Source organism: Polistes dominula, unplaced genomic scaffold, assembly GCF_049000335.1.
Source record: "Polistes dominula isolate Pdom_NZ unplaced genomic scaffold, Pdom_raw_medaka contig_77, whole genome shotgun sequence".
In the NCBI taxonomy this organism is placed as follows: Eukaryota; Metazoa; Arthropoda; class Insecta; order Hymenoptera; family Vespidae; genus Polistes; species Polistes dominula.
Genome location: NW_028301152.1, coordinates 1,600,250 through 1,619,605, shown reverse-complemented (window position 1 = coordinate 1,619,605; position 19,356 = coordinate 1,600,250). Strand labels below are relative to the sequence as shown.

At 31.1% G+C, this 19,356-nt stretch overlaps 2 protein-coding genes across 3 annotated transcripts; both read left to right on the top strand.

Moving 5' to 3' along the window:
- The first annotated feature begins 164 nt into the window (after positions 1–164).
- LOC107064204 (BRCA1-associated RING domain protein 1) lies at positions 165–9,468 on the top strand. Of its 2 annotated transcripts, none has more exons than XM_015316624.2 (9): positions 165–372; positions 7,166–7,351; positions 7,443–7,629; positions 7,775–7,855; positions 7,947–8,143; positions 8,235–8,450; positions 8,541–8,650; positions 8,756–8,874; positions 9,002–9,468. In XM_015316624.2, the coding sequence occupies exons 1-9, from the start codon at positions 296–298 to the stop codon at positions 9,368–9,370; spliced, it is 1,542 nt and encodes a 513-aa protein (XP_015172110.2). In that variant the 5' UTR covers positions 165–295; the 3' UTR covers positions 9,371–9,468. The 2 variants fall into 2 exon arrangements, with proteins under 2 accessions (XP_015172110.2, XP_089034058.1); XM_089177932.1 differs by lacking the exon at positions 165–372 and adding an exon at positions 6,787–7,052.
- A 1,378-nt stretch (positions 9,469–10,846) lies between these two features.
- mas (trypsin-like serine protease domain-containing protein masquerade) lies at positions 10,847–18,027 on the top strand. The gene is made up of 11 exons (XM_015316634.2): positions 10,847–11,805; positions 13,888–14,219; positions 14,307–14,334; positions 14,419–14,903; positions 15,186–15,377; positions 15,538–15,658; positions 15,749–15,934; positions 16,032–16,293; positions 16,523–16,800; positions 16,870–17,024; positions 17,281–18,027. Exons 1-11 carry the CDS (start codon positions 11,697–11,699, stop codon positions 17,446–17,448), a joined length of 2,316 nt encoding a protein of 771 aa, XP_015172120.1. The 5' UTR covers positions 10,847–11,696; the 3' UTR covers positions 17,449–18,027.
- Positions 18,028–19,356: the final 1,329 nt, after the last annotated feature.

The following is a 19,356-nucleotide window of genomic DNA, read 5'->3' as shown; positions in this document are numbered from 1 at the left end:
GCCAAATGGCGGAACATCTCGACCCCTTCTCTCGAGCCCAGCAGCACGCCTCGACACACGAAATGTTACGTATCGGTGTGTCGGGAAACCGAAAGAAACCGAGGGAAGCCGAGTTTTACACATTGTTCAAATGTGTATTGTGTCCATGTATTTCTCCGCGACGCGTGGTGGGGGTATTATTTCTTCTCTATTGTGCAGCTATCTCGGCTTCCCTCGGCTTCTTTCGGTTTTCCGACAAACCGACATGTAAATTTTGTTGTTGCGAGGCGTGCTAGGCTTGAAAAAAGGGGTAGAAATGTTCCGCGTTCTGGCTTCATTGATGACGACTCGTGCTCAGGCTTTAAATGTTCTTAAATCGTCGGCTGTTAATGTGTTAAGTAAAAATTATTTATGCATACCTGAAATTATCAACAAATGTATGTAATTATTGCTTATTAAATTATTTATTTAAAATTTGACGAACAAGCAAACTAACGAATTGAGAAAATTTTTATATAATGATATATATTTTATATTGTTTATTAATTAATAAATTAATAACAATGAAAAATGACATTTCTTATTCAATGTACAGTATATAACGAATTTAGAGATCTAAATTTATGAAGAAATACTTAAAAAAAAAAATTGTTTTTCTATTATAAAATAATACTTTATAAAACATTTATGAACATAGAATTTGTTTATAACACAATAGTAAATATATTCGCGTATTAATTCTAAATACTTAACAATAGTTTATATGTTTGGAAACTAACGTAATTATGAACTATACATGTTAAAAAAAAAAAAAAGAATAAACTACATATATGTATTGTGTTTTCTTTTACAAATACGCAATCGCTTAGGCAATGATCAACGGTTTTCCGTCACGTTAATAAGATTACACTGATCGTCATACCGACCTAATGGCAAAAATAAGTATTATTGTATTTAAATTGTTGTTGGTCTAGCGAAATAAATATTATTCTTGAAAATAATTTCCATTATTTTCTAACACTTTACGCCAGAGACAAGGCAGTTCTTCGATTTTTCTTTTATAAAAGGAGGATTTCGATAGTTCAATGAAATACATTTCCAAGTAGAATTTCATTTCACCGGCATTGTTTAAATTTCTACATTTTAATGAAAGTTCAAAAATTTCGAGGAAGCTACTCGATGGCGAGAGATCTAACGAATAGGGTGGATTAGGTAAAAGTTCCAATCCAAGCTCTATTATTTTTTCCTGTACTATTTTTGAAGTATTTCGTGTCGTGTTATCTTGTTGAAGGATCCTGTTTTTTCCATTGACGAAAAAAGATTTTCTTTCTATTAGCTTTTGTTTCATTCGTTCGAGTTGATTGCAATACATTGTAGCTGTAACAGTCTGATCAAGCAATTCATAGTGTATGATTCCAAAATAATCCCACCACACACAAATAAGTATCTTCTGTTTTGTTATTGATGATGATGGTTCAGGTGTCGAAACAGTTGCTTCTCCGGAAGAAAGCAATTGTTCTTTTTGTACAATACTATTGTATTCCACCCACATCTCTTCTGCAATTATCAATCGTGGCAAAAACGTCATTGGCAACGGTACTGTCTCGGATTCATACCGAGACAAAAGAAGCTCGCAGATGTTACGCCGTTGATGAAACACCGTCTCAATCGATGCTCCAGGAACCCACATTCCTTTCCTCCTCACTCTTCCCATGCGATGAAGATTACGATAAATTGTTACCTTTGAATAGCCCATCTTCAATGATAATTCCTCAATTGTTTGACGAGGATTTAAATCCAATAACTCCTCCAATAAATGATCATTAGTGATTGTTTTTGGGACACATTTAAAATTCCTATTTCCATTTGTGAACCTGAGAAACCACATATGACACTCTCCTTGTGTCAAAACCTCCCCGTAAATATCGTTTATTATTTTCACTGTTTCGGCTACAGTTTTTCCTTGATCGAACAAAGATAGTATACATCTATGGAAGTGTTTTTCTAATTTTTCTGACGATGACATATTTCCTCCTTGGTAGAAGAACAATTTGTTAACCGAAAGATCAAATTTACAAGCAAGATTGAACGTAATAACAAAATTTCCGTGTTTGCAGGCACCGTGTTGCCTCGACACAAAATAAAATGTAAATGAGTTCATCGAAGAAATTTTCATTACATTTGATCTTTCTAATACATGTAAATATAAAGCTGGTATTGAGTTAACATACTTCTGTAAATTTAAATTTTTTTTTTTTGATAAAGTTTATCAACTAAATCAATCTAGTTTAGCTTTAAACTAACGTTATTTCAAATATTATCATCGTTACATCTATGAAGTATTGTAAATAAAACTAGTACGGATCATATTTGAAAAATAAACAGTAATTTATAAAATCCGTTTCAATTGTTTGTTTACAGTTTTATTAAGTTCTTAACGCAGTTTTTTTTTTTTTTTTTAAACCAGCCAAAAAAAATCAACTTTTTTTTTCTGTGTAAAAGAATACAATTAAGAACATTGCCTTCGCAAAAAAATTAAAAAAAAAAAAAGAATACAAAATTAATCAAAATTTTTATAGCAGCATAGAATACAACGCCGCTCGGAATTAACCCTAATTAATCTATTTTGGATATTACAAAAACATAAAAACTATGATCAACATTTTTGTTGTCACAATTTTATCTTTCCCATATGATTAATATACAAATTTAAATATTTGCAATATTAATATAGATATTGTTTATATCATTTAGTTTATTCCTATTTGTACTGTTCTTTATGTTTAGATTAAATATAACTACAAATACATTATATTTAGATTACATGATTTATACGTAAAATATAATTATCACATCAATACAAATGAATGATTAAATATCACAAAAAAAAAAACACAAATAATTCATATTATAATTCATGCATTTTTTCCCTTGACGAAAACAGATTCTTTTTTTATCAGTTTTTGTTTCAATCGTTCGAGTTGTTCGCAATACATTGTAGCTGTAACGGTCTGATTATTATTTATTATTATCATTAATTAATTTTCCTAACCATAAAGTTGTTAACTGAGATTGTCTTAAGTCTACTAAAGTGTTGATTTGAAAAAAAACTCTCGTTTCTAAAGTAAAAAGTAAGGTTATGAGATGATCTTATTTGACTATGATTTCATCAACAGTTTGTAATTCTTAATATCGTCTTAAGGGATGACTATGAACACGGAGGATAGATACCAGGAGTCCGAACGTAATGTTAAAGAATGGTATCAATTTAGGGGACAAGATATTTTGCCGGTAGGGCGCGCTGCTTTTCACGAAGTACTCGTTTTAATACTTACGCGAAAAGTCTTGTTGCTATAGACAGCTCCGAAAAAAAATATTTTAAGAAACGTGGAATTAATATTATTTAAAGACTATACAAATGTAATAATCAATTATTTGTTAACATAAAATTTTTAATATTATTTTGAGGTTAAACACTTTTGGTGCTTTGAATAAAGCCATTTTTTTGACCCACCCTAATATGCACGTGTTTGGGGACCGAAAAGTAATCAAAATTTCTTTTTTTCGAAAATATTTATTTGCAAATAAATAATGTTAATATCAATAATCTCCTTTATTTTGTACCACTGCATTCCAAAAATTAGGCAAATTTTTAACTGCAATAGAACAAAAATAGCTTGATATTGTATGAAAAAATTCTTTCAAGAAGATTTTCACTTGTCCGACATTGTTAAAGATTTTACTTCTTATTGAAGCATTTAATTTATTGAACAGATCTTTGGATAGCAAGAGATCTTGTGAATAGGGTGGATTAGGTAAAAGTTCCAATCCAAGCTCATTTAATTTTGTATGTATTATAAATGGAGTATTTATTATGAAATTGTTATCTTGTTGAAGGATCCTGTTTTTTCCATTGACGAAAACAGATCCGTTTTTTATTAGTTTTTGTTTCAATCGTTCGAGTTGTTCGCAATACATTATAGCTGTAACGGTCTGACCAGGTTCAAGCAATTCATAGTGTATGACTCTAAAATAATCCCACCACACACAAACAAATATCTTCTGTTTTGTTATTGATGATGATGGTTCAGGTGTCGAAACAGTTGCTTCTCCGGAAGAATGCAATTGTTCTTCTTGTACTAAACTATTGTATTCTACCCACTTCTGTCCTTCAAGTATCAATTGTTGCAAAAACGTTATTTGCATCGGTTTTGTCTTGGATTCATACGAAAACAAAAGAAGCCTGCAAGTATTAAGCCGTTGTTGAAATACCGTCTTAATTATTGCTTTAGGAATATAACAGCCTTTCTTGTACACTCTTTCAATGCGACGAAGATTATTTTGAACTTTACTCAATGAACAGTTCATCTTAAATGATAATTCCTTAGCTGTTTGACAAGGATTTTCATTCAATAACTTCTCCAACTTTTTAAATGATTTTAATTGTCGGACCATTTCAACACTTCTATTTTTTTGTTTGAACTCGTTATACCACCACGAACACTTGCTTCTTGTCAAAATCTCTCCATACTTTTCCTTAATTATTTTCATTGCTTCGACTTCAGTTTTTCCTTGATTGAACAAAGATAGTATACAGGAACGTAAGTTTTCTTCTTCTATTTTTGGCCTTGACATATTTCCTCCTTGGTAGAACAAAAATTTGTAAACCGAAAAATAAAATTTGTGACCAATATTGAACGTAATAAAAAAATTTTTGTATTTGCAGGCACCGTGTTGCCTCGACACAAACCAAATGGTGAATGAGATCGGGAGTCTATAAACGCTTTCTTGAGAGAATTTCGTACAGTGAACGCTTTCGACCTTCTTCCTTGCTCATACCCACAGATAGTGGGTGCCAAGCCTTTATATTCTATACCTTTGGAAGGAAAATAAATTCTATTGGTTAAATAATAATCCTGGATTTTAAACGAATTTTAAGGAACATATTTAAAAAAAAAAATTCAAAGTAAAAAAAAACTATACTAAGATTACATGATTTATAGGGAATAGTATATTACTCACTTAGGGAGGTAAAGTAAGAAATGTCTCAGAGTACATGTAATTGGTGGCCAAGTTGAAGTAGAGGTCGAAAAACATATGCTCTGAGGCTTTCTTATTTACTGCCCATAGTAAGTATACATTTTGTCTGCTCGACGTAGGCGTTAATGGCCTACGTCGAATGATTAAATATCATAAAAAAACACAAATAATTCATATTATAATTTATACTTTTAATTTATTTTAACAAATTTCGCATTATAGACGTTGATGTATTTTTTTGTTCTTTATTTATGAAAGGCTGATAATACATTTATGTATTGTCCCTCTTACGGGTGTAAGAGGGACGCGCCAAAGAATTTTGGGAAACAGGAACTTATGTAGTCAAGTGATTGCGCGCGAATGAATCAAACATTTTAAATAGGATAAAAGTTGTATGTAGTAATAGTGAATAGTGTAGGGGGTAGAGTAGTGTAGGCTAGAATAGATTTATATTAACATATTTTTATTTCTCAATGTGGTACCTGGTCATAGTTTTACTCGAACTGAAATTTGTTTGCTTTAAATTTTGGTCTTGACGGTCTTGCGTAGTTTTTGTTGAACTTTTGCAGTAATTAACACCATGATTATTCATCACAAACAATAAGTCTGTAAACAAACGATAAGTTATAAGTTAGGTTTGTACATTTATACTTGTAATTATTAAATGAGTAAATTAAACTTACACTTATAGAAAACTACCAAGTGCTCTCGATAATTTTACAGTTTCTATTTTCACTTTATATATGCACTTTGTTATCAACAAAACAATTAAATATAAATATCACAATAAAAACTATAAGTATTTCAAACTTAAACTGACCATAGCTGTTATTTATCATACTAAAGATAAACACGGCTGCGCGTTACATCGGAAGCAGTCCCCCAAAATTTTCAACCAATAGCAACTCCTGCATTATGTATCGCACGCCCCCCCCCTACAGGATCCCCAGGATATACTCACTAGGGATATTCCTAATACTTTGTAGCGGTACGACCGATGGTCGCGCCATCTAAGTTACTAGAAGGCTAGGGAACCACGCTAGCAAGTGTGGTCACTAGACGAGTACAGTCTGTGCGTAGCCGTTGAGAAGTGTACAACAAAGAAAAGCAAGTCGCATCCTAACAATAAAGATCATAAAACAGATTCAGTCTAGTATTATCTTTACTATAGAGAAACCCTCTACAACTTACTGATCGTCATGCCGCCCTAGTGGTAGAAATAAGTATTAGTTATTTCTTACGTTTTTAGTACACTCTGCTGGTGAACTTGAAAACTAACCTCGTTTTCCAATTACAGCACTAAAGCGCATTATGCGACATAATGCTCAACGTTGAATGTTTTAACTAGAGCATCGCATCGCATAATCGAGCACTGTAAAAAGTGTTGCTTTCGCGTGATGCTCGCAATCGATACCAACTCAGTAGCAGATAATAACCAAGTGTTTTTTCTTTAAGTTGGCATTGATCGAAATTGTATGTATATTATCGTTAGTAATATTGTTTATTATTGAAAAAATTCTTAAAGCTTTCTTCTCGTCGTAGTTTGTTTGGAAATAATAAAAAGTTAATTCAGATTGTTAAAAAATAAATATAAGTATGGATGAAGGTATAAACATTGACTATTTTTTTTTAACACTTTATTTATACATTAATGAGGTTGCTAAGTCTATGAATATTTTTCGTTTCAACACTGAACTTAGCGCACTCTGCTGGTGCACTTGAAAACTAATTCATGTTCCAATTAAGCATTAGCACTGAGTACACATTATGCTCTGTAATTGGAAAACGAGGTTTTACACACAGCGAGCGTGCTCCTTCTATCTAAGCTCCGTGCCCAAAAGTGCGGGAAAATTATTATGCGTCAAATTTTGTTACTACTTTCCAAGTGTATGTTATCGCATTAACAATAACAACTTGATATTTTCTTTAAAGTGTTGTATTTTTTATCAGAAGATATCTAAAATGGAAATTACGTGGACAAATACTCGTCAAAGTTTAAAAAATTTTGCAAATATATTAACTTGTGGAAAGTGGTAATTTTTGTTAATAAAATTTAATGTTTTTTTTTTTTTTTATTTATATACAAGATAATTATAATATTAACAAAATTCTTGTTCTTTATTATTTTTGCTTAATTTGTTTATAGTGGAAACAAACCAGTAGCTCCAGTTAGATATACCAATTGTGGAGATTTTTTCTGTTCAAATTGTGCAAAAAGTTCTAAATGTTATTTATGTGGTATACCAGTTAGACCAAATGAAATACGTACTGATCATACAATATTAAATCTTATACGTGATTGTGATACTATTGCTAATGTAATAAAAGAAGAGTAAGGTTTATTAATATTTTGTATGTGTTGATTAATTTATTTATATTGATATTAAATATTACATTTATTTGTTTATTTATAACATTAACAGTAATTTGTGGAATACACAAATTGAAAAAAAAAATGTATCGCTAAAAAGTAATCCATTACCGAATAATTCTTATACCAATAATACTGATAATAAAATAACCAATAATCAAATACCAAAGAGTGTTGCCAAAAATATAAATAAACGCAATCCGAAGGGTGAAACTTCTTTACATGCAGCTTGCTTAAAGGTATATTTATATATTTATTAATAGCTATTCTTCTACAAAGGCTTAAAAATTAATACAAAAAATTAAAAGCAAAAAAAGAAAAAAAAGAAAATGTTTATTTGAATAAATTTGCATGTGAAACACACAAATGTCATTCTTTTTACAGGAACAGAAAGAATTAGTGGAATCTCTTCTTAATGCTGGTGCAAATCCAAATACTAAGGATAACGCTAACTGGTCACCATTGGTAAATTAACATACTTTTATTTGTTCTTAAATGCAATTGTTACAATTATTATACAAATTGATTATTTAACTTAATTCCTTTTTTTTCACAGCAAGAATGCATTAATTTTGGTTTTTATGAAATATCAAAGTTACTTTTAAAAGCTGGTGCATATCCTAATATACCAGGTTTTGACAATAGGACACCTTTACATGAAGCAGTTTTAACTAATAGAATAAGAGAAGCAAAATTATTACTTGAATATCATGCTAATAAAGATGTTTACGATCAATTTGGTAAAAAACCTATGTATGTAATTTATTTGTCACAAATACTATATGTAACATTCAAGTATGTCATTATTATTACTAATTTAATAAAATGTTATATATTTCAACAGAGATTATTGTATCTCTAAAGAAATGCAACAAATATTATCAGACGGAGACTTAATTTCTAATAATACTGAAAGTGAATATGATTTAAATTGCACTTTGAATCAGACATCATTTCAAGCCGATTTAATTGTATATTTATCAAATTTAAATGAAACAAGTAAAAAATTGTTTGAGAAAGCTGCCTCGAAACATAAAATAAAATCTCTACCTACTTTTAAGTACGTATAAATCAGAATAATATAACCTTATATTTTCTAATATATATATATGTATATGTAATATCATTTTAATTTTAATATTTATTTTAGATCAAGCGTAACTCATGTAATAGTAGAGGTGAACAATAAAAATATTACTAATCTCACTTATGATGTTATGCTTGCGATACTCAGTGGCAAATGGTTACTAACTAGCGAATGTAAGAGTTCTATATATTCTAAATATTGATTATTAATAATGTATAGCTATTTTTGAATTATTTATTTTTTTTTTATTTACATATTTATATATTCTCTTTTTATAGGGATCTCAATGTGTTTAGAATTGGAAGATATACATCAAATGGAATTAGAATTATTTGAAGTCAGTGGTTGTCCTATTTTGGGAATACCTAAGCTTGCAAGACAAAATCAAGAATATCAAGTACATTACATGAAAATATTTTTGTATTGTTTATTTATTCAATAATAGCAAAATATATCTAAAATTAAATATATTAGGCTATATTAATTATTAAATAATAATATCAATATATTATTATATATTTCAGAATCCACGATTATTCAATCGATGTTTCTTTTATCTTGCTTTACAAGTTGACATCGTTTATTCTATTGGCGATGTTAATTTAACGAAGAAAGAAATAACGGAGTTAATAATTGCTGGTGATGGAACTGTCCTTAACAGAGAACCAAATCCAGAAGATATAAAAGACAAGGAGCAATGTATTCCATTTCATATTAGTCGTAATCCTCATCATCCTTTATTCAAGTGTACGCACTACATTATATATGCTCCTGGTAATGACGAACCACGTATTAAGTACAACATGTCTCATATAAAGAGTCTTCCTCTGATATGGCTAATTGAATGTATAGAAAAGTTTACTTTACTTAATCCCTCATATTTAGGTTTATAATATAATAATACTGTTTTTTTGTAATTTATTCGATTATCAGTATTAATGATTTATAATATATTAATATATTTATAATAAAATTTTATTCACGTTTTTAATTACATATGTATATTCTCAAGGTTTAAAACCGTTACTACCATCTTTATCAAATACTTCAAAAGTTTCCCTTTATTTTTTCTTTGTTGTCAGTATTCTTCCTTCATTTTGTCATCATTGTAACATGCGCGTTCTTCATAATGAATTATTTGATTTAAAAACAAAATCATAGTTTTATTTATATTATTACATTTTTTTTTTAATAGAAATAATAAATGTACAAAATAGTAAATAATAATTGATTATGTTTTGTAATATATACGTTAATAACCACTCTTATATGTACAATAAGATATAGGCTACAAATCATCCCTGTTTCTTTTATCTTTCGGTTCCTAATACATACGAAACTTATAGTAAATATACAGCTTGCATAGGCAACGATAATTTTTTGAAGAAAAATATCGTACGGTATTATGTTGGTACGTTACGGATAAAGTACCGTTAGTTGTGTACATGTGTATTATATGTATTACACATTATGTGAATTGTATTATATGTATCTATATATAAGACATGGGAGTCTTACTCGCAGTTGGACGAAGTAAAAGAATTGAAAGCGGTAGGTAGGAACGAATCTGATGATCGAGAAGCAAAAAAGTAGTGATAAAGAAGATAAAAGAACGGGGAAGAAAAAAATAGTGAAAGAGATTGAGTACCAATGAAATTACATGTTATGAAAAAGAAAGATACGTTCGTTCGTTCGTTCGTTCGTAAGCATAGTGGTATCTCAAAGAACATAGTAGTAAGGCCAAGAGAGAAAGGTCTTTGCCACACACTCGTAAGACTATCCGCATTGCGCGCGATAGGATTTTAATGAATATTTATGTGTATATATATATACAGAATGTTTCAAAAGTCGCTTTACCGAGAAATGAAAAGAAAAAGTATCAATATTGATTTAATTAATAGAATAATAATATTTTTTGTTTGTTTTTTTTTTGTATTTAATGGGAAGAATTCCCGGTTACGAACTCGCGATGATATCACTTCAAATACCTATCAAATAAAAATTTACAATTTTTCGGTTCGGTAAAGCGATTTTTGGTATATATCCTGTATATATTAGGAAGAACGCACACAATAAAATATATATACTTTTTGTTTATCAATATGTTTGTTTTAAATTAAAATGTCAATGTATTCCAAAAGTGTTGACTGACACGGAATGTATATACATTTTATTATATTTATATAAATATATATATATATTATCATTGTTTAGAATAAATTACTTAAATATTAAAAAAAAGAACATACACAATTGTCATGCTATAATATTGTTCTATCTTCAGATTTTTTTCAAAGAAACAAAGTTCATAAAATAGGAATGTAATAGGTCGAGGTAGTAGAACTACCTACCTACCATAAAATAGAAAAGAAAAATGGGATACGAGTTATAAAATGATTGACCATTTAGAGAAGTCAATAAAAATAGATCAAAGATGTAGGAACATCAAAGATATTCCCAGCCATCAACCAACCCTCCTCTCTCTCTCTCTCTCTCTTTCTCTTTCTTTCTCTTTTTATTTTTATCTCTTTTCATCATTTTCTCTCCTTTATCGTTCTTCGTTCTTCGTTGACCTTCTTCTCTCCGTAAAGGTTTCCTTATCCCCACCTTTCCTTTTTCCGAATACTACTCCTTGAGGCCGGTCAGAGGAGAGAAGGCATCGTCCTTCTCATGTACTGTACCAAAGACGACGAGTGGCATTAGGAGTAAGTAAGAGAGATAGTTCGCACCCTGACCCACAAGTGGGTATCGTTTTTCTTTCATTCCAATCAGTCAGTCAGTCAGTCAGTCAGTCAGTCAGTCAGTCAGTCAGTTAGTCGATCGGACACCGGACGGTAAAGTGACGGATGCTACTTTCCTCAAGTTGTTCAAATTTGTTACAATAATTATCATCGAATTTATACGTGATGAAATTCGTGTTCTTTTTCAACGTTCGCGTGATATATTCGTCGGAAGGATAGTGTGTATTTAAAAGAGAGGAAAAAGAAGAAAAGAAAAAAAGCAACAAGCATATAAACATTTCTTTTTTCCTCCCCTCTCCCCACCCCCTGCCTATCGCAATTTTGTACGTTCTCCCAGAATTAAGGAAGAAGAGGATTTTCTTTTTTCAAGAATAAGAACAAATTTTTATTGAGTAATAAACAGAGATATATTAATAAAAGAAGATATAGAAAAAGAAAGAAAGAAGAAGAAGAAGAAGAAGAAGAAATATCCAAAAAGATGATACTAAGAACAGCCCTAAGGGGGGGCATCGTCCTTTTCCTTCTACTCATCGGAAGATCGGTCGATGCCCAAGACGATGATTCTTTAGCCGGCAGCTTCTTATCAGGTAAATTTACGTTTAATCAATTTTTTCTCTCTTCCTCCCCCCCCCCTCCTTCCCTCCTCTTGCGTCATATATTATTATAAATTTTAAATTAAAGATACTCGTCAAATTGTAAGCTTATATGAACACTAAAACGTATTATATCCGATCTCATTTTTACGAGCAGGAAAAGAAAGCGATTTGTAAGAAATCCGGAACGAGTAGAAATCTTTTTATCTAAAAACGTATACTTACATACATACATACATACACACACATATTCATACATATATAAAACCACTTGCAAACATACAAAATATCATGGTAATGTTACGTATTTATAAAGTGTATTTAGAGTGTATCCTATGTAAAAGATGACTCTAATTGTAAGATGATCGAGAAAAGAAAGAAAGCGAGTATCTGTAAGATATATACATATATATGTATATATACTTATATGCGTGTAAGTACGAGAGTCGAGGTTTCGAGAAATAGAAATTCGCATACGCGCGCGAGTATGCGGCTCACGCTTTTATAGGTAGAATCTGGAAGGATGCGACTGTCCCACTTAGGATCGTTATAGCGTGCTATGCGGATAACGTTCGGATTCGTTGGCGGGTATGAAGACTGCTTGCCAAATGGAAAAAGTAGTATACGTAGACAATTATTTTCTAACGCGATAACACACACACACACATATATATATATATTATAAATAATAAAACAAATTTCAATGAATCCCAAAAGAAAGTTGATTTAAGTATCAACGGCGCGTTAGTAATGATAATAATCAATGATATTTATTACAATATTAACATATAATCGATATATTACCACATAACGGTTTCTAAATTATACCCCATTTTATTGATTGATATATATATTTTCTTTTAATATTCCCCATGAAATGTAGAAAGAAAATAATATAGAATATAAATAAAGAGGACGTAATAAAATGGAATTTTTGGTGAGATTTGTGAGAAATTAAACGAAAATGGGTATGACACGATTGATTGATTGTTCGAACTATTCGTAATGATTGAATATTTGATAACGTATTTTCTACGTCATAGTCAAGTTTTAAAAAAAAGACTATTACGTTAGATACGGAAGAGGAGGAGGAGGAGGAGGAGGAGGAAGAGGCACGTGTGTAAGAGCCGTCGTCGTCTTTGGCTACATGCGACGAGTTGAGGCGCTCGTTAACTACCGTTATGTTTGTTTGGGCCGTTATGCCTGCCAAAGTGAAACCAACTGGCTTTCCTCGATACGTTGCATGCGAATATCACGGATACTATTAACCGTTTTTTTCCCTCCCGTTCTGTATAGCTAAACGTTCTCATTGAGCCTTTTTTTTTTTCCTTTTGTGACTTTCTTAGATTATTGTTTTTTGTTCTTTTGTTGCTGTTGTTGTTGTTGTCTTTTGAAAAGATCGAATGCATAACAAAAGTTATTCGAGAAATTATTAAAGGAAATAGGAAAAATCATAGATTCTTTTTTTTCCTGGTCACGTTAAATAACAGTATAGTTTATACGAGTTGACCGGAAGTTCCCTTGTTGCTCCTATCGCTTAACGGATCACGCGAGTTCCTCTTCTTGCTTAGATAGCATTAAACTACGACATTCCATTCTCTCTCTTTCTCTCTCTCTCTCTATATATATATATATATATATATTGTAGAATCTATAGATTTACATATATATCTTTCCAAGTAAACGATTAAAATTTCAACGAAATGGATTTAGATGTTAAATTATTTCGATGTTAGGGAGAATGATCGGTAAAATACTTTGATAAATAAATTCCCAACAACACGGGGTCGTTAACTTCTACCTACGATACCTAATGTCAAGATCAAGTTCAGTCATCCTTGACCACTTTGTAAGCTGATCGTAGAATTACGTATGCAGGAATTTCTTCGCAGCCTATGGTGTTCAGACAGCTGCACCCGATATACAGTTACCTTTAACGTTGGGATTTAGGATAAGGGAAGTGTACACGGTTATTACTACATAGCTATTAATAGTTTTAACATTTTTGTTATACTTTCGGAGAAATGTTTATATTTTTGTTTCATTTTAAAAATAATTCCATTTGAAACAACTTAGGTCTCTTGGATTCTATAACAAGTACGGCTAAAAGTGCCGATTGTCCTGGCGTTTGCGTGCATGCACTTGCGACGTTGATGTGCGATGAAGTATTAGAGGATGTTCAATGTCCAACAAGTAGCATGCGATGCTGTGTCATTGAACCGGTTAATTCTTCCTCATCGTCTTCCGATGAAAATTTCGTCGAACAAACTACTACAACTCCTATCGTATTGTCGAGTACAACCCCGTCTACGACAACGACCACGACTATGACAACGACGACGACTACGACAACAACACCGGCAACTACAACGTCAACTACTACTACCGCTTCTACTACTGCGAATAAAGTGAGTTTATTGATACCGATATCGATGTTAATGATAATCGATTAAACGTAGTTACCTAATTGCTCAGATAATTGAATCTTTTTCTAGCAAAACGGACCGGCAGATAAATCTCAAGGTATGTTATATCGTATGTTTGTTTAAATAAAGGAAAAAGATAATTTTTAAAACGTTTCTCACATAATTATCGTGTAATTAACAGGACAAATGTGTTCGGGAATATGTATGCCGGAAAGAATAGCCGATTATTGCGATGCCATACTTGTCATTGATTCTTTATGCAAATTGGGACACAAATGTTGCGTCACGAGAGATGCCTTTGGTGATTCTCCGCCGGCAGAATTATTGGTTATCGATCGAACTAATTCCAATCGAAACAATACGTCTAACAAGAGTAGTATACTTTCTCAAACGAGTACAAGACCTGGTATTCACTCGACGAATCCATCAATGGCAACGACCACAACAACAAGTACTACATGGACGTCGACTAAACAACCGTCAACGGCTATTGCAACAACGACGAGTACGACGACAATGCAAACAAGACCAAAACCTACTTTGAGAAAACCGTGCAAAGGCGAATGTACCAGCAGCCTATATGCTTTATTCTGTGATAACATTGATTCCGAAGCTGATTGTCCAGGAGATGGAACTTGTTGTATCACTGAATTACCTGTAAAAGAGGTATATAAATTTAAAAACAAGTTTTATTTGTTACTCATTCATTTGCGGAATCAATTAGTTACACTTATATAGTTATATAAATTATCGTATTATTTATCAATAATAAATCAAATTACAATTGTTATTCCTTTTTAATAATATTAAGCTTAATTATTCAAAATGCTTAATATACAAAAAAAATTAAAGTTAATTGCACTTTGACCCGATGATAAACTTTTATTTATTTGTTAATTATTTTAGAGAAAAAAAAAGGACAAGTTTTATATTAAGATTTATGTTTAGGAAGTAACAACAACCGTCCGTCCAACTACAACAAGGCCGTCGCCTCCTCAACCTAAATTACAACCTTGCCCTGGCTTCTGCTTGTTGACAATCATGGCAGCATTCTGTGAACGACCAAACTTGATTATCGCTAAAACGTCCACATGTCAATCTGGATCGATCTGCTGTGACAACACGAAAAGTCCGCCGCAGGTGATTCTATTTCTTTTTTACGGTAAACCCCTCCTCCCCAAAGGAAGATAAGAGTCGAGGCAAGTAAAGATCTCGGAAAAATGTAATATGAATCGAGCGTTAAATAGATAACACGATCTTTTCAAAAAGGAGACTCATCGACCGACTTCTTCCAAATTAGACTCCAAGACCACGACCGAGACCTACCACGAGACCAACAACCACCATTACTTTACCACCTGATCCACGTCCGGAGTGTCCTGGTTCTTGCATCGTATCCTACTTATCCTTCACTTGCTTTAGTAAGTAAATGTCATCTTTTACCATTGTCTCTTATTAAAATTAAAAAAAAAAGAAATTTACATTTTCCTTCATCAATAATTAATTCATAGGAAATGCGGAATTAACGAGTTTGTTCAAGTGCAAGAAACAAGGACATCAATGTTGCGCACCAAAATCATTAATCAGAGAACTTCACGGTGGTAATAGCAGTGAACCGATTTTGACTAACAGAAATGATACTTATACCAATATCGTTACGGCTAGACCACATACAACAACCTTTGCTCCGACAATTTGTAAGCTATTATAATTTGTATAAAGAATTTCTTTGTATTTTGTTTTTTTTCTAATGTTTCCTTAAAAAATGTTTTGTTCAAAACTTCTCTTTGGCAGATGAAACGACAACGATGACAGTGACAACAACTACGAAGAGTCCGGTATACAGTAAATATGTATGCGGTGTAAAAGGAACCTCTCGTGGGCCGATTCAAGCTCGTAGCTTCGAAAGAGGTGCTCGTGTAGTTGGTGGGGAAGATGCAGATGCTAACGAATGGTGTTGGCAAGTTGCTCTTATTAACTCTCTCAATCAGTACCTATGTGGTGGTGCTCTTATCGGCACTCAATGGGTACTCACGGCAGCTCATTGTGTCACAAAGTAAGTAAAAATATTTATATATATACATTTTTCTATTATGGACGATTGGTCAATAAATAATGCCAACATTTTTATATATAAATAAACAATACTATATATTAAATATATTTCACTGATAATATCGGCATTATATTTTTATTGATCAATCTCATATTTGATCGGTACATTGTATGAAATTTTGTATTTAATACACTCTCATATATTACTGGCATGTTTATGATATTTACAGTATCGTGAGATCGGGTGATGCAATTTACGTAAGAGTTGGAGATCATGATTTAACTCGCAAGTATGGTAGTCCAGGTGCCCAAACGTTAAGAGTCGCTACAACTTACATTCATCATAATCACAATAGTCAGACTTTAGATAACGATATAGCTCTGCTTAAATTGTACGGTCAAGCGGAATTAAAAGACGGAGTTTGTCTAGTTTGTTTACCTGCTAGAGGAGTGAGTCATACAGCTGGTAAACGATGTACGGTTACTGGTTACGGATACATGGGTGAAGGTAAAAACATAAATATCTATATGATATCTCATTACTTTCCCTTGGAATACTGTATCTTTACTTTTACAGCTGGTCCCATACCTCTACGAGTACGTGAAGCAGAAATACCGATCGTTAGCGACGCCGAATGTATTAGAAAAGTAAATGCTGTAACGGAAAAAATCTTCATACTTCCAGCTAGTAGTTTCTGTGCCGGTGGAGAACAGGGTAATGACGCGTGTCAGGTATGTAAACTGTTAATTATAATCATTGAGATTTACTATAACAATATACATGTATATATATATATAATGTTCAAAACAATTGAAGGATCACTACTGTGAACTGATTTGAAGAAAATTGAATGGAATTTTGTTCATTTAATAACAGAATCCTTTAACTGTTTTGAGCAATAGGTATATGATATATTTGTATCTGATGATAATAATATTCATGTTTTCGGTATATCTGTTAATATGTTAATGTCCTCGAATATCATAGGGTGACGGAGGAGGTCCATTAGTTTGTCAAGATGATGGATTTTACGAATTAGCTGGATTAGTATCATGGGGCTTTGGCTGTGGAAGGTTGGATGTTCCTGGTGTTTATGTTAAAGTATCTGCCTTCATCGGTTGGATAAATCAAATCATATCAGTGAATAATCTTTAATCGTCTTATACATGCTACCGGAATTGTCCAATAAAGAACTGAGACGTTTATTTATTATTAATAAAACGTTAATACACTTTGGTGAGCATTGCGTTGTAATATGTTTAACGACGTGGTGCACGCGCAACGAGGATGACACGAATAAATTATTATCAAGTAATCCTCGAAAGCGCATTTAATGTCTGTGCCAAAAAATGATATTTTATTAAAATGCTAAGCTAATTCTATTTTTTTTTTGTTTTTTTTTTTTTTTTATGCGTTTAACTCCGTGGGATTTTTGAATAATAAGTAAACAAGAGGCTCGATATAAAGAAAGTCCCCCCCCCCATTTGTTTTTAGACGAATACAAGTGTGCTATATACTTTTGCACACTCATGACGATAAGAAAAATATTATTTTTCTAATCTCTTGATGATCCATGATAAATTTACTTCTTTTTTGTGCGCTCATGTGTACAAGCAATTATTTAAATTTATGTTCTATGTATTTAAAAGAAAATAAAAAATAAAAAATAAAAAATAAAAAAAGAAAAAAAAATGTAAAAGAAAGAAAAAAATAAGAATAAATTATAAAGCGTAAAAGTTATTTATTTATAGTAAAAATTGTTAATAATTTAACTCAGTTTTCATCATATATATATATATATATATATATCATTTTTTCTTAGAGATTCAATCTATTTCATTAATGATATTTCTTCTTTTTAATTTTGACGAATATTTCAATTACATAATGTAAATTAGCTATTTTACGCTTATTATTACATTATGAAAAGAGCACTGAATATTATTAACTTTTCGTACATATTTAGATATTCTTTATTTCTATAGTTGAATGTTTCGTAGAACAGTACTTTGTAAATTACTGCCCTCATTTTCTAAGATATTTTCCTAAATTTTATCATTAAGAAATTGATATTATATTGATTAATAATAAATAGTGGGACGAGGGAGGGGGAGGGGGAGGGGGAAAGGGGGAGATAGATAGGATGAACTTGTAAATGCCCATATTACATTTAGTCATTAAGCAATTTTTAAATTTGATATACATTGAACATATTTTGTAATAGCATTTAATAATAAATATTGAAATTGGAATAAACTACAAATTGACATATAGACGACAGTGGTCGATTTTTAATGTTTGATAAATGTTTAACATATTAATCATATATATATACTAGGGGTGCCCCACTATGCGTTGCTGTGGCTCACAATCAGTCCGATATACACGTCTTTAAGTCAACGAATTACCTTATACCGCCATCTGTTTAGAATCTTATCGAACTAACAGAGATAATCATGACTCTTTGTTAATAAACAAATAATTCGCATAATATTGTGATTATAAATTGAGATATAAACTATCCTATCTTTCAAGTTGGATGAAATTGCACACAGTGTGCAAAATTTGATTAAAATTGGTTCAGTAGTTTAGGAATCCATTGCGGACAAACAACGTGACACGTAATTTATATATATATTATGTTTTTTATAAGAAAATAAAAAAATATATATATAGCAATACACTAAAGTTCTTGTTGTTGTTGTTTTTTTTTTGTTAAAATTAAAATTTATCTTTTTAACAATAAATTGGACAAAATCTGATAAATTAACGATTTGTATTTATCATCTTGTCAAATTCAGAAAATAATAATAATAATAATAATAATGTTTTAGTATTATTATTTTTTGTCTTATAGAAAATCTGCAAAAATACTATTTTTTATGTTTAAAAATAATACAATATCTTTTTTTTATTCGCGTATATGATAATTTATTAATTTATTGGCATAATTTCACCTGTACACATATATCAATATGTATTATATTTGTTATAATAATATGATTGAAAAGTACAAATCAATTAAAAACAATACATATGATTCCAGAAGGATTATACGATAAA